Source organism: Achroia grisella, unplaced genomic scaffold (genome assembly GCF_030625045.1).
Source record: "Achroia grisella isolate CSIRO2021 unplaced genomic scaffold, CSIRO_AGI_Agris_v1 utg512, whole genome shotgun sequence".
Taxonomy (NCBI): domain Eukaryota; kingdom Metazoa; phylum Arthropoda; class Insecta; order Lepidoptera; family Pyralidae; genus Achroia; species Achroia grisella.
This window is the reverse complement of record NW_026712906.1, coordinates 710429-725443: the sequence shown is the minus strand read 5'-3', so window position 1 is coordinate 725443 and position 15015 is coordinate 710429. Positions and strand designations below refer to the sequence as shown.

Here is a 15015-nt window from a genome sequence, read left to right as displayed (position 1 = left end):
TAATAGAGTAAAAAACTACACACGTACCTGCATTAATTTAAAAAAATTAAAAGTTACAACTAATGACACAATATATCGGTGTTAGTAAATACCCCTATATTTTTTTAATATCCACAACTTCAATTGAACGAAAAGGAACAGACAATGAAATTGTAAGAGAACCAAATACAAAGCAAAAAATGTACACAAAGACATCTTTAATGGTATATTGTGACCCCAACGAAACTGGTTTAAATTAAAAAAGGTTGTTTAATAAGTAATACCGTATGTTTAGGTTATAATGAACACAATTTAAAATGCAAAGAACAATATTCATAGAGTCGTACAAATGTTTGACTTTAGATGATACGAATCTTAGTACAAATGCTGTCTGTAACTCACTGAGGAATAGAAAAAACGGCTGTACACTTAAAATAGTCTCTTATGAATAAAAAGAACAATAGAACAGGAATAATGACACATATTTTTTACAGTTCACTTTAATATTCATTCATACGCAATATACGTGGTATAAAAAGTTCACATGTGTTTGGTAACATGTGAACTTTTTATACCACAGTTTTATATTTGAATATTAAATTAAAACATAAATATGCAGGTTCTAATTTTAAATGCAAAAGCATCCGTTTGAATACCTATCTGTGTATTGTATGTACATTGTTACCAATGTAGCAAATACATTTTAAACTTTTCATGATGATGGCACGCAAGTTTGCAAGTTGATATTTGAAAATATTGTCTTTTTCTTACTTTATTTTTCTATTCATGATTGCCATTTATTAGGATTTGCCATGCCATTACGTGACTACAATAAAATAAGAATACCTCATTCATCAAAATACGTTTAGGCATTTAACTACTGAGATATTATTAGAAACTACAAACAGTATCTATTCTACAATCACATTTAGAAAAACAGTACGTCGATCAACATACATATATTTATAAAATCCGTAGCTATTATTAGAATATTAAATTATTGAAATATATTAATGTTGTAACGTTGTAGATAGGTATTAATTTATTGCATTTTCTTTATTACAGAGAAATTACTTGCAGACGTTCGGGTATCTCAAAATAGGTCAACCGGAAAATCTTAAACTTGGAAATTCAACGGAATACGAGGATAATTTTAAGATTGCTATAAAAACGTTACAGGTAAGTTTTAAATTAAATTTAGATACTTAATACCTTAAGATCCTATACATTGCACTTTGTAAAATTATTAATTTTCTTTTCAAACTAGAATTTTCGCAAATCGAATGGAATGTTTTTTGTATGTAGATTTTATTTCCTAAGTTGGAACAGATTTTGAATAGTCTTTCTTTAATCGTTATTCTCTTATTCTGATTCTGTAATAACATATTTTTTTCTAATTTTACAGTAATGATTCAAATTATGGAATATTTTGCAGGAATTCGGCGGTATTCCAGTAACGGGTAAAATCGATGAAGCTACCGCCAATTTGCTCAAACAAAAGCGATGTGGACGTCCAGACAGGGAAATTGGACACGAAGAAAATGGCAGGAGAAGAAAGAGATTTGCAGTGCAGGGCGAGAAGTGGAAACATACCAACTTGACTTGGAGGTAAGTGCCGTCACTAAATCTAGTATCTGTTTGTATTTTTTGTTGATTGTTTATATGATATTTATTATGATATTGATACACTCGCGATATTTCGTCGCTATTACAAGCGTTATTATGTTAGATGATGGTTACAGCAGATATGTCTACCCTAATTATCACGGTAAAAATGGAACCATTTTTTGACAGTATGATAATATAGGTGCTTTGCAATTAATAAGTTTTCTCGCACAAGGAATAATCAAATATATTCGAAGCACAATAAAATAAGGGCCTACGTATATCCATAGGAACCAGCAGTGATAGAAGACTATGCGTCTGTTATTTGTACTATTTTGGCACTTACTTATTGTTTTTATATCAAAACATTATAAGAAGTAACCTTAAATAAATAACAATATAAAAAAATATAACTTCTTTCAAACTTGACCTACGAGAAAGCACTAACGAGATGAATATTTATTTTAAAGATGAGTGCCATCTGTTGGAACTTATTAAAACTACAACTAATCTGCTTGCTATTCCTATACTATTTTTATTCTACTCTACACCAGAGGGCATTGTATTGCAAGAATTTAAATAATCAACATTAGATGGCGCTACGGTATTTGAGACTATTATTTAATGATATTTTTCTATAATTTGTCTCATTTTACTAATAAGTTCCTATGTATATATATAAAGAACTGAATACTTTCAATTTTAAATCAAGATTACGTTATAATAAAAATAATATTGTATTCAACATTTTTTTTAGTTTTGTAGTCGAGTGAATATTTAATTAAACGGTATAAAAAATAGTAATTTATAACTTTATTACCATTTTTCAACAATAAAGTAACAAACTACGGAGCTTGCAAACATTTTATGTGATTCAGGATATTCCATCAGCGTCTACTATTTGTTTTAGGAGGACATAAAATTGATGACAAATAATAGTTAAATCACGGACCTCATAAAAGTTACGACGCTTTCCGCGTGGCTTAATTAAAAGAATACGTCGCTCCGACGCCCGGGGTGTACCCGAGCGCATTTATTTAGAGCTTCGTACAAATAAGGAAAATGCTATTGGCAATTATTAAATTATACTAGCATATCACAGTTATCGATGGTAGCAAAAATAAGGTTCAATGAGTACTAGTTACTTATGACTTACCTCCTACTACGACGTTAGTGTCAGTACTTAATAAGTAAGCGAAGTCCCTTACTACTTATAGGAGTATGTTATTTTAGGATTCATAACGTCATATGTAGACATAAGTTATGAAATTTAAAATATAGTTAGTATAATTTTTACAAATTATAACATACCTAACTATTTTATTACATTGCGTACAAGCTGGACTCACTACGAACCCAATCAACTTTTTTTTTAATGAAAATGACACAAAATGGAACCTAATCCGTTTAACCCTTTTTGAGAATAACCCGCACAAACAAACAGATAAAATGGTGACAATCACTTTAGATTCTATTACCTTTATAAAGCCCCTTATTATAAGATTTTCTCGCATATTTTTTATTTACAGACAGACAGACATTAGTAAGAATAATATGTATAGATTATATTATATGAGGAATGAACCGACAGCTATCACTTGATACTACTCGTCTAAGTATATTCTTATACTGAAGAAGTTACTAAAATTCCGAGTCAAAAATTAAGTTGTTTCGAGTTTATTCAACTTAAAATCCATTCTTCCATGTTGTTCCATGTACGTATCTGTATACTCCGCTATGTTAGGAATAAAAAAACTAATTCACCGGCGTATTTAAAGTGGAAACAACCATGAAACACGCGGATAATTTGAAAAGTTCACAATCACCTGCACCAAACGCGGCTTCAGCACAATTTCCTGTCGAATTAATGGTCTGTCAATATTGTAGTCCTCCATTACAGCTTGTTGTGCAAACAGCCAATAAAACGAGCATCGCCATCTAGCGGTGGGTTTACGAGAACGTGGCGCCAGTATGGGCGAGTCCCAACTGTAACTAGTACGGCAACTCGTCTAGCTTTGTTGTATAAACTTAACTATGCCAGATAATATAAGGATATCGCATTTCCTGCTATAGAGCATAGTTCTAGATAAATTAGTATAATAAAAGAATTAAATGCCTAAAAATATGAAAAGCCCCATTCACATCCAGTGAACAATATTTAGTATGAAATCAAATATTCGCCACCGTATGTAAATAGGTTCTGTATGTAGGTAATAAGGTAGTTCATTGATACCTTACAGTATACCAAAATATACGGTGACAGAATTAGCATTTGCATTTATTTTATATGTAAAAAGATTAACAATAATGCTTTCAAATTCTATCACTATCGTAATATATACATCTAATATTATATAGGCACTGTAGAACTGAATGTATTTTGGTAGCATAGATTTTGATGAGTGTTATAAAGACTACATGATATTACTGCAATCAAGAGCGGCAATGCATAAGAACTGTTTTATATTATCACCTCTAAAAATTCGTTTATAAGTAGTCACCCGAATTAAATATGAGAAAAATATTACTATTTAAATTTGAAAGTATTGGATACACTTGTTGCGTTCAATAACATGTACTACAATAAGCGAATATATGTACTACGGTTCAAAATTAGATACCCGGAGTGGTAGTTATTGCATGGAAATAACGCTATTGTTTGCAATGTATCTGACAGTTGTGACTGGCACGTTTTGGACACCCGCGGCGCCGCGGCGTATAGCACTGTCACCACCACGCGTCCAACACTAGGAAACAATATGAAATTGAAACTAACGCTTTCCTAGGTAAATATATTTATTTGTGCATGTAAATTTCTTCAGCTAAATTGCTATTATTTCTATTATAAATTCATTGTTTATATAACTGGACTGGCGATCAAGAAAACAAGTAAACGGCAGTCTTATGGCGTTGTATAGTAATTAACTATCACCTACTCGAAATGCATTGTGATGGTAATGATAAGATAAGCTTAAGAAAGTAAATTAGTACAATTTCTATAAAATGTAGATAATTATTAAGTCAAATTATTTTTTTATCTAGAATTGATTGTAGTGTGCTCAGGAAAAAAAATCAAAATTGTAGTACCTAGATAAGATTTATTCCGAACGGTACTCGTTCGGAATAAATCTTATCTAGGTACTACAATTTTGATTTTTTTTCCTACAATATATTAGGCACATTGATTTAAGTAAATTATATTTATTACTATATAATCCACTCAATATCTGTATCACAACATCGCCAGCGGATTATTCTTACAGCCACCATTATTCTATTGATATACATATATAAGTATTTATATGAAGACTTTAAGTATGAGATCTATGACCAAACATGGGAATACATTTCCTAATTGTAATATGTAAAAAATAAACTGATAACAGATAAACATTTTCGTGTACTGCGTTTTAAAAAACCTCTTGGGGGTAAATGCGCTAATGTGTGAAAACGAGGATCGGTTATTCTTGGTAATAAAATAGATGACGAGCTATTATTAATTGTAGTGACTTGAGCCACCCCACAGCTCTTCCGGCACACCCTCTTCCCCGCGGCCCGCTGTGGCCCCCCGTGGCCACACGAACTGGGTCGACATTTCAATATTGAAGGCATTTCACAATTTCTATTGCTCTTTATTGCGACTGTACGACGTCATAAAGAGCTTATTATGCGTATATTGAATGTAGTAAACAGACAATATTAAAATTATATACCTATTACATGTGATGGAAATACTGAATTAAAAAATAGGCAATCAAGTCCTTAATCTTATTTAGTTTATGGCTTTCAATATTTAAATTCAACGTGATTTCATGTTTAAAAGTTAAACACTTACATTATGCCTACTAATAGGTATCTAAGAAATAGTTTATATGAACTTAGATGAACCTAATCCTTTACAAAGTTTCGTTAACACTTAAATACTTAATACTTACGTATACTTAGATACGTAGAGGATAGTGTGAAGTTAAGTACCCACTTCACACTTCTATCGATTATTAATAAAAATTATTAATAATCAGATAAAAGACTTATATTTTCTATTATATAAGATATATATGAGATCTCTATTTAATAACATTATTATTTAGAAAACGTGTTTATGATGTTTATTTGTATTATACTTACACTTTGTGAGCTTTCCAGGAACGTTCCTGTATTTATTTAAGAATTTTGTTCTAAAATATTAAAAGCGCGTGTGCGCGTTACCGGTTTATGCAGTCATGATACTGCCATCTAGTGGCGAATAGTACATAATTATACTAGTGGCAAAGAATGAATATTATTCATTATATATATGTATAACAATTTTGAAACAAACTACTTGTGAACTCTGTACTTAAATACGTACATATATAATAACCACAGACCAAAAAAAGCAATTTTTGCAATTTCCACACAGCAGTCGACGCAACTGTCAAATCTATCAGATTAAGTTATCGAGCTCAATTTGTTTCCGTAATGTCATTTATGTCGTCTATGCTTTCAGGAAAAACAAACAGAAAGCAATTTTCCATCGTATTATATTTCTACATTGTTCTGAGAATTTTTTTACGGCAAAGATGTTAAAATCAGTATTATTTTAAACAGGTATCATAACAATACTATATACAATATAATTTTATATTAAAAAATATACGTAAATATATACAATACATATATTATTATTAAAATAGGAATTGAAAACTTATGTATGTGGATCTGATATTAATGTACCAAAACTAGGACACCCGTTTTACCCCTGGTGGGACTCGAACCCACAATCCCCGGCTTAGGAGGCCGATGCCTTATCCATTAGGCCACAGGGGCTCGAAATGTTTCATCGAAATCATGAGTGACTCCGGAATTACCGGAAATAACTAAGAATTTTCTAAATATGAAAATATACTAATAATAAATGATTCATAAAAAATTAGCCAGCTAAAGCATTTTTAATTTAAAGCATTCTTAATTTATGAGAATCAGTTTCGTTACTAGATATTTTTAAGATTACCGTCAAGTTCAGCCGGCTGTTTCAGTTCAAGGTTACATGACAAGAAACCTAACTGATATATGTACATAAATCAGTTTAAATAGAAAATGATGTCTTACTTAATATACGATTTTTGTACTTTAAATGATTGTTGTATATATAAGCAGAATATTACGCAACAACATGTCCATATATTTTCAATTACAATTATGGTTCAATTTTTCCAAATTATAAAGTCCTCAACTCGTTATGGTAATGGATTATAGAACGCTCACATGGGAAATGAATGTTTACCGCTTCCTTTATGTTACCCATTAGATTTTTAGGCTTATTTTTATAATATATTTTTCTGATTATGATTCTAAAGATATAGAATAGGTAGGTAAGTCAATTTTTAAGTAGATTACCTATAGATTAAGTTAGGTAATAAAGTATGCGATGTGTATCGTTTTATGTATTGTTGTTTTTTAATTAGAATATTTTATTTCCACAAAATTAACAATAGTAATATTTATACAAAATATAAATGTTTATATAACATACATAAAAATTAGTTAGACATTAGGCAAACGCAAATTATCCCATTCGTTATTGAGAATTAAAAAAAGATATATCTAGAGATCAATATGTACAGGCATTTGAACCTCTGTTCTGAATTAGTTTAACTTTTATTACTTACACTATTATTAATAGAACAATTTGTAAGTTAACAATATTAACCTTTTAGTGTAGACTTTTATAATAATTAGTTTCACAAATGTGTTCTACAAAATACTTATATTCTACATTTGCTCAGTCAATACTTAATTATTTTGGCTCTTCCCCTCTCCTGTCAATTTTACACCACCACATTTTATAAATTATAGTTACTTTAATAAATTATAGTTGGATAACTAATAAATTATTATTAAAGTTTTATTAGGCGATATTTTCAACAATCAATCAACAATTGTAAGTTAACAATTGATAACAATCATTTTCACTATATGGTTTACCAACCATAGTTCATAATATATTGATTACAGGATAGATTTTTGTATATCTATAATTACAGATAAAGAAAGACTAAATTGGGCTGTTTGTTTATTTAAACTTATTAAGGAAAACTGTATAAAATGACATCCGCGTACATACCTCTGACTCACTTAATTCTGCCCCCAAGTATTTCGATTTAGCTATGATCTATGGCAGTTAAATTATAGTATGTGATGAATCTGCATTCCGAATAAGCGGTAGAATAAAAAACTTGACTATTCAAAAGTGCTTATATTAAGTTTATTTGAATAAATATTATATATATATATATATTTCTATTTCTAGTTTACTGATATAACAACTTAGTCTATGTTACCTCAATACACGAGTCTCATAATGCCATGATCCATGAAGCTGTTCGTGTACGATAGTACTTAGCATCAGTTGGCTTGTTCACCTTTCCAGTTACATTAAGAAAGGTTATATTTATATTATTCTATTTTCGTTTCATTTTGTAGCGAATAGCTCCACACATGTTATACTGCAGATAAATATCTCACGGCAAAATCGTCAATTATCCTTTAGAACTCCATTTTGTGTATTCTATGAAAACAATAATATTATTAATTTACAATACAAATATATATATATATATATATACATTTATACCTATATGTGAAAATGTCTAAAAGCACCATGTCTGTTGGTTGAATAACACCTCTTTGTACGGCGCGGCGTTAATATGTTCATAGCATGTAGGCATGTGTCCTCGTGACGTCATTTTTTTAAATATTTTCCTAAATTTATTACTCAATAAAGTACTGAAAAAACAACAACAATTTGATCTCAAGATTCTAGTAAAATATAGAATACTAGCTGTGAAATTTTTGTTTGAAGCATGAAAAAAAATAATACTGTTAGCAAAATTTAGGCAATAATTTTCAAAATTAAGCCTAAAAATATAATTAATAAAAAAAATTGTTTTATACATTAAATAAATATATGTTAAAATGTAAAAATGGACAAAAAGTAAACCGCCCGAACAGGGACTTGAACCCTGGACCCTTGGATTAAAAGTCCAATGCTCTACCGACTGAGCTATCCGGGCTGATGGTACTTATCTTGAAATTACGCAACGTCTTCAAATATATACTTATGACATTTTACTTGTATTATTTGGTGACTTGAAAATAGAATACGGAAATCTAATTGTGTATCTACGCTCAGACTATTTCTATATACACAAAGTTCACTTTTTGATATATGTAGACAATAGAATTACCTACCTATAGGTACTTACAAATACATTATAAGTGTTTTTCTGTATTACGTCCTAGATTTCCGGGCATAAAGTTTCTTTATTTTTTATTGAGGGTTCTGGGCTATTGTAAGATGTTGAGGCCTGTAGCACACCTACATAAATCTATTGTGCTCGCCCAAAGTGTTAGTTATGTACAAATACAAGGACTTTTGTGTGTTGGATACTCTTTTATTTGGAAAATATAAAAATATATCAGTTTATGTAAATCTTATTATTTTAATTATTTTCTGTATCTGATGAAATAAAGAATATTAATAACTATATTGTACCTAAATTTCTTCACTTGGAAATAAGTTTTTATTTATTTACTAAAGCAGTTCATTAATGTCATATAGTACCCACCAAAGCCCAAAGCAGACAGCCGTTTTTAAAATACCACTTTAGACAAAACAATATGGGAAAGAATTACATTAGGTATACGAAATGACAGCATTATTGTAATGTTTTTTGATACAGATAATTTAGTAATATAATTATTGTTATAATTGTTGATTTTGACAACGATTGCCACTTTCCATCATGTGGGCAACGATCCACATGATGTAAACGAGTTTTTTCGGACTCCTCGAATGCTGTTGGCCGCAGATGGCCTTTACAACTTCACCGGACGATATGGGACCAGTGCAGATGGCACCCCAAACTCGCGGAAGGAGCAGCTGAAGGCCAACTGCCGCCTGACAGATAAGACTTTAGTCTGAGGATACCGCTAGGGAAACCAGGTTCAGGCCGTCGTAATTTGGATCCTCATTTGAATTGGATCGGAGGGGATGTAAACGAGTCCCCAATGCCAGTTACATAAAAAAAATAACAATAATAGTCCCGCTTGAGCCCTTTTACTTTTTGTTGCTTCACTTAAACCCGTAGGTTAACAAGTAAAGTGTTAACATGTGTATTTGTACGTTTTTATTTCCTTTATATGTTTTTGCTCTGTACTCAATTTCCTCTTCGATTGTGTTCCCATGTAGGGAGGTATGTACAGATCAACACAATGCTTTATATTTTCAATTTCTTTCCAACTTGAAGTTATTTGATGAGCTACTTTCATAATATATTGATTGCGCAGCTGTTTGTGATGTCATTGTTTTTAATTTTTTCCTGCATTTAATACTGAGTAAAGTACGAAAAAAATCAACAATAAATAAAGCACAAAAGGTTTTTTAACATACAGAATATTGGTAATTGTGATGAAAATAAAACATTAACTGTTTTAGCAAAATGCTGTTATTTATAATAAAAACATAAAAACATAACGATAAGTATCGTTATGTTTATGCTGTTCGTAAATCATTTTGCACATTTTAACCGATACCTATCTGATGGTATGAGTTATTTGCAACGGTTTAGTTACAGATAAGCCGTTCCTAAGAGACTCAATGGCGTATTCATTAACGCGTCACAATATCGCGTTAAATGTTCCATTACTGACTCCAATTTCTTGTAATTTCTAAATAGCGAGCTATCAGAGAGATTCATTGCTATTAATAATGCAATAAACTGTACAGAAAATGCTAACGTTTATCTTTTAATGTGTACGGTGGCCGTAAAGTACTATTGTAGTCACATAATATTGCATATAATATACATATATAGATACCAATATATGCGCAGAAAGAATTCAAGTTTATCAGTTATTTAATAATCCCTTAGTTCTCAAGAATGGTAGAACATGTGGGATGCCACGAAGTCATGGTGACGGGATTACGGTGGTGGTGTTCATGTAGAATACATATATTGGTTGCGGCATACTATTGCTGTTAACCGTCATCCACCTGACAGATAATAGCAACAAGATGGCAGCTTGTTTGCCATTCCGGTTACAATAAAATTCTCATAATACAAGCCTATTTAAATTGGAATTGTATGATAATTCCAGGATTTTATTTACTAAACTTGTGGAATATTTTGTTTGAAACAAAACAAAATTAGTAGGGTATTATAAACAATATCGTGCAATCAATCGTCGATTTGGTGATATACTCGTATATATATTTTTTTATCGACCATGATGAAACAGACTTTTTATGATATAATTTCGTTTTAAAGACCTTTTATAATATAGTTTGTTTCGTAATTTGTCCTAGAATAAAAGTGAAAATTATTCACAGAATACGGAAGCCATCAAAGTAACTGTTTAATGAGATTATTATCATTGCCTTTCTTCATACAATGTACATATATATATACAATTATATAGGTTACGTACATATAGATTATTTACGCGTAACGGTTCATTGGTCACCACACTAGGTATGAGTATATCTTACATTTCCTTCTCTATCCCACTCGTTTATTGGGAGAGACGAGTCGATAATATTACAAATTTTATTCTATTACTTAAGTAAACAATGTTGTATTAGTAACAATATCTGTAATTGTGACGACCTCAGTGGTCTAGCGGTTTAATACAGCGCCTTTCCAATTGTCGCGGGTTCGATTCCTCCCACGGCACTAGAATTTGTATTCATCAGTATGTGTGTATTACTATAATAATAATAATCTCAGGACAATTCACACGGCGCCATCTAGACCTAAGTTAAGCTACCCAAAGCTTGTGTTATATGTAGGTACTAGACGACTGATACAAACACAGAGATATATATTTTTGTCGTAAATAAATACTTATTATATATAGAAAACATTCAGACCATACTCATACTCAAGAAAACAATCATATTTCGTTTGTGCCGTGCGATGAATCGAATCCTCGACCATCGAAAGTAAAGCGGTGCAATTATAATAATAATATCTGATCTTCGAATATTCTTTTTATAATTACTCTAAGTTCAATGTAAATATGATTCAAGAGTTTAATTGATTTTTTTATATTTCATTTCTTTTATGTTGTTATTTTTTTTATAATTACTAAGTAATAATAAACAACTGTAATTTATTGTCTTGCCAATTAATAATAAAAATACGACAGTTTATTCTTTAAAGAGTAAATCAATTTTGATAAAGGTTTTATTCGAAAATCATTAAGTAGCAAAACTAAACTCCTAATCATAATCATTCATAGCATGTACGATACCATCGATATTTCGTATTAACTTTGACAACATAACAGATGTATAAAATATATGTAAATATATTTATTTATAGGTTACTTTACATTTCAATATAGGTAATCTTGACTCGCTTCGAATTTACGAATCTGAAAGATGCTATATGTAATGAATCCATTATTCTGTTGTTTATGGATGATTTTACCTCAGCAAGAGTTTTCTTAGAAGCCGAAAGATTTACATTATGGGTCGCTATCAAATTTATATTCTGAGATGTGGTATTTAATTGTAAATTTAATATTTAATTTGATAAAGTTAACTTTCGTAGAACACATTACCAAAATATATATTTTGTAATAAATATTTGCTTACTTTTGCGTTATTATTAAGCTCTAATAGAGAAATGATGATGATAAACATCATTTATGATAATAGGGTCTAACTAGCTATCAAACATAACTTGTAACTTCAAGTCATTTTTAAACTTTCGTGTTAAATATTTATTATTGACATAATAAAATAATATAAATAATGAAATATTGTTTTTTATATTTGCCTACTACTACATTAGCATATTATCATCTAGTCAGCTATCTGTTGTTACTAAAAAATCAAAATCAAAAATACTAATAATTAATTTACTGTAAACAAACTCCCATATATGAAAATGAAATAGCTCTATCAAAAACTTGCAATTGTCCTAATCAATTAAAAAAGTCTAATCGTTTCCGATAAGCATAAAGTGTAAATTCTACAAAGTTAGTTTACTGTTTCAGAGGATCTTAATCATATAGTATATCACATCATGTATATTTTCCTATGACTCAGTCTTCACTTAGTTATTCATACACTTTAAGTTCTATGGCTTTGAATGTAACAAACATAAAAGTATGCGATATCAAATTTATTATGTGGCACCTCCGCTCAAATAATAGTCATAAAAATATTAAAATCATTTTTATTAGTATTAGATTTCATTATACTTTTAGCTAAAATAGTATGTTTGTTTGAACTTTGTAAAAACCGAAAGGTTAAAAATAAAGGAGGATAAATTTGAAACGCCCTTTTTCTAATTAATTTAGACTTGAAATAACTAATAATTACTTTGGTTATTTAATATGTCACCTTATTGTATATTTTATATACATGTACAATATATTAATGCGTAGGTTTGACCATCACTAGAGGGCCATGACCTTTCTTATTAGTGATCAATCTCCAACTATTATTAACTAGTTGTACATCTATATTACGACACGTCTTTCGTCTCTAAATAGAGAATCATCAGGCAATTGATGGATTGGAAATTGGAAACTACTGTTAATCGTTTAGCGTTCATATTACGATAGTACATGGCACACCTCCCATATTGAGAGTTATAAACACAATATAAAAAGATCAATTATATTGGGAGATTACATTATTATATTTTTTTCCAGAATACTTTAAAAAAGATTAAACATAAAACGATACCCAAACAAGATACTACTCAGTATACACCAATACGTTACTAGTACCCAAATTTTTGAATATGACGAAATATATAAATAAGAAATAAAGAAGAATAACATGAATAGAATAGAATAGAAAATCATTTATATAAACTTACAATGAAGCACTTTTGAATAGTCATCACATTTTTTTTAATCTACCGCTCATTCGGAAAGCTGTCTCATCACAAGAAGAAAGAGCAAGAAACTTGCGTGTTGCTCTTTTAAAATATTTTATTCTTACTTTACAATTTAAGTTTAAGTATGTGAATACAAACTACCGATTAGCACTAATTCAATTAAACAATCAAATAGAATAATTATTTAATATAGAAACTGGTTAAACAATTAATAAGAGGAAATTAGTCATAGTGATTAAAGCAGACCAGTCCCTACAAGCAGCACCCGTTCACGAGTCAGATGGATGAGCCAGCCATCACTGCGCTCGACCATATTTAAGGGAGCCCAATGACCCGGTCCACCACGCCGCCACAAGTCTGGACATTTTAGTGAGCATGACTACTCAAAACACCAGACCACGTCATAGACTCACAATTGCAATCTGATAGTTATAGTATTCACATTTTACATAAGAATGTATGCGGCAATCAATACAAAAACCGCTACGCTTTCATATTTCTAAAATAATTAAATCAAAAAAGCAATGAGATAAATAAATTATAACGTTGTATGTTAATAAACTAATTATTTAATTGATATGTTGTCATCTATGAATTCGTCTATCCTGTAATAGGCTTTCTTACACAAAAATTGTTTAATATAAGATTTGAATTGCCTCTCTGTCAGATTTAGTGCAGATTCTGGGAGTTTGTTATAAAATCTTACGCAATTACCATAGAATGAATTACTGAATTGTGCAGACGACATTTAGGTAAAATTAGCTTATTTTTATTGCGTAAGTTTCTACTTGTACAGTCTTTTAGTTTTTTAAAACTCTCTAAATTCTTCCGTGATGATATTTTCTTAAATATATTGTGAAAAATCACAAACGCGGATTTTTCATAACACAGTATACTTATCTTTTCCTATACATTATTCTTGAGAAAATTGATTGAATGCATCGCCTATCCTTCACTTATCTGCTACGCTCGATCAAAAGCCCATTACGATATCCGGTAGGGTACGGCAGTAAATCGCAAACTGGAAAACAATCCGGTCTTTCGCCAAGTATCCTGTGCATCTGAAATTCCAATTAAGAGGAAGCTCCATTGGAGTTCGCAGGTCGGCTGCACGCCGCGATCACTCACTTGCACTTTTAATTAATTTATTTATCGAGTTCGCGAATCGACAGCGCAACTCGCGCCGGCGCCCCGCCCCACCATGGGCTATATAACGCGCCTAGGGCCGGCTACGTCCGTCAGTTTTCTCAGGGACGACAGGGGTAGCGGTCGCCCACCCGGGAAAATGTGTCGTAAGGACGAGGGTTACTTATTTTTTTTAAAGTAATTAATTGTAAAGTAAAATGGGCTGAGTCAAAGGGTTTGAGTATAGGGTCGGGCAAGAGACAGCGGGTGGTGCCGTCGACGGTGACCTTGAGGTGAGTAAGTGCACGCGCGGGCCGAGTCGATAGGCCCAACGGAACGCCGCGCCGCCCGCCCACGCGCCTGCACTACAGCTGTTTTACTTGATAACGTGCCATCGTATTGGTTA

General features: G+C 31.0%; 1 protein-coding gene and 2 non-coding genes across 4 annotated transcripts in view; 1 reads left to right on the top strand and 2 right to left on the bottom strand.

Annotated features, from left to right (window-relative positions):
- The window catches only part of LOC131846883 (matrix metalloproteinase-14-like), a 186685-nt gene that overhangs the window by 64231 nt on the left and 107439 nt on the right, over nt 1-15015 (top strand). For both annotated transcript variants that reach the window (XM_059196311.1, XM_059196310.1), the window contains exons 3-4: nt 1045-1158; nt 1415-1587. In XM_059196311.1, coding sequence (XP_059052294.1) covers nt 1045-1158; nt 1415-1587 — 287 coding nt within the window. The remainder of the gene's footprint in view (nt 1-1044; nt 1159-1414; nt 1588-15015) is intronic.
- Trnar-ccu (transfer RNA arginine (anticodon CCU)) lies at nt 6321-6393 on the bottom strand. The gene has a single exon. It is a non-coding gene; the product is annotated as a tRNA-Arg (tRNA).
- Nucleotides 8567-8639, bottom strand: Trnak-uuu (transfer RNA lysine (anticodon UUU)). The gene has a single exon. It is a non-coding gene; the product is annotated as a tRNA-Lys (tRNA).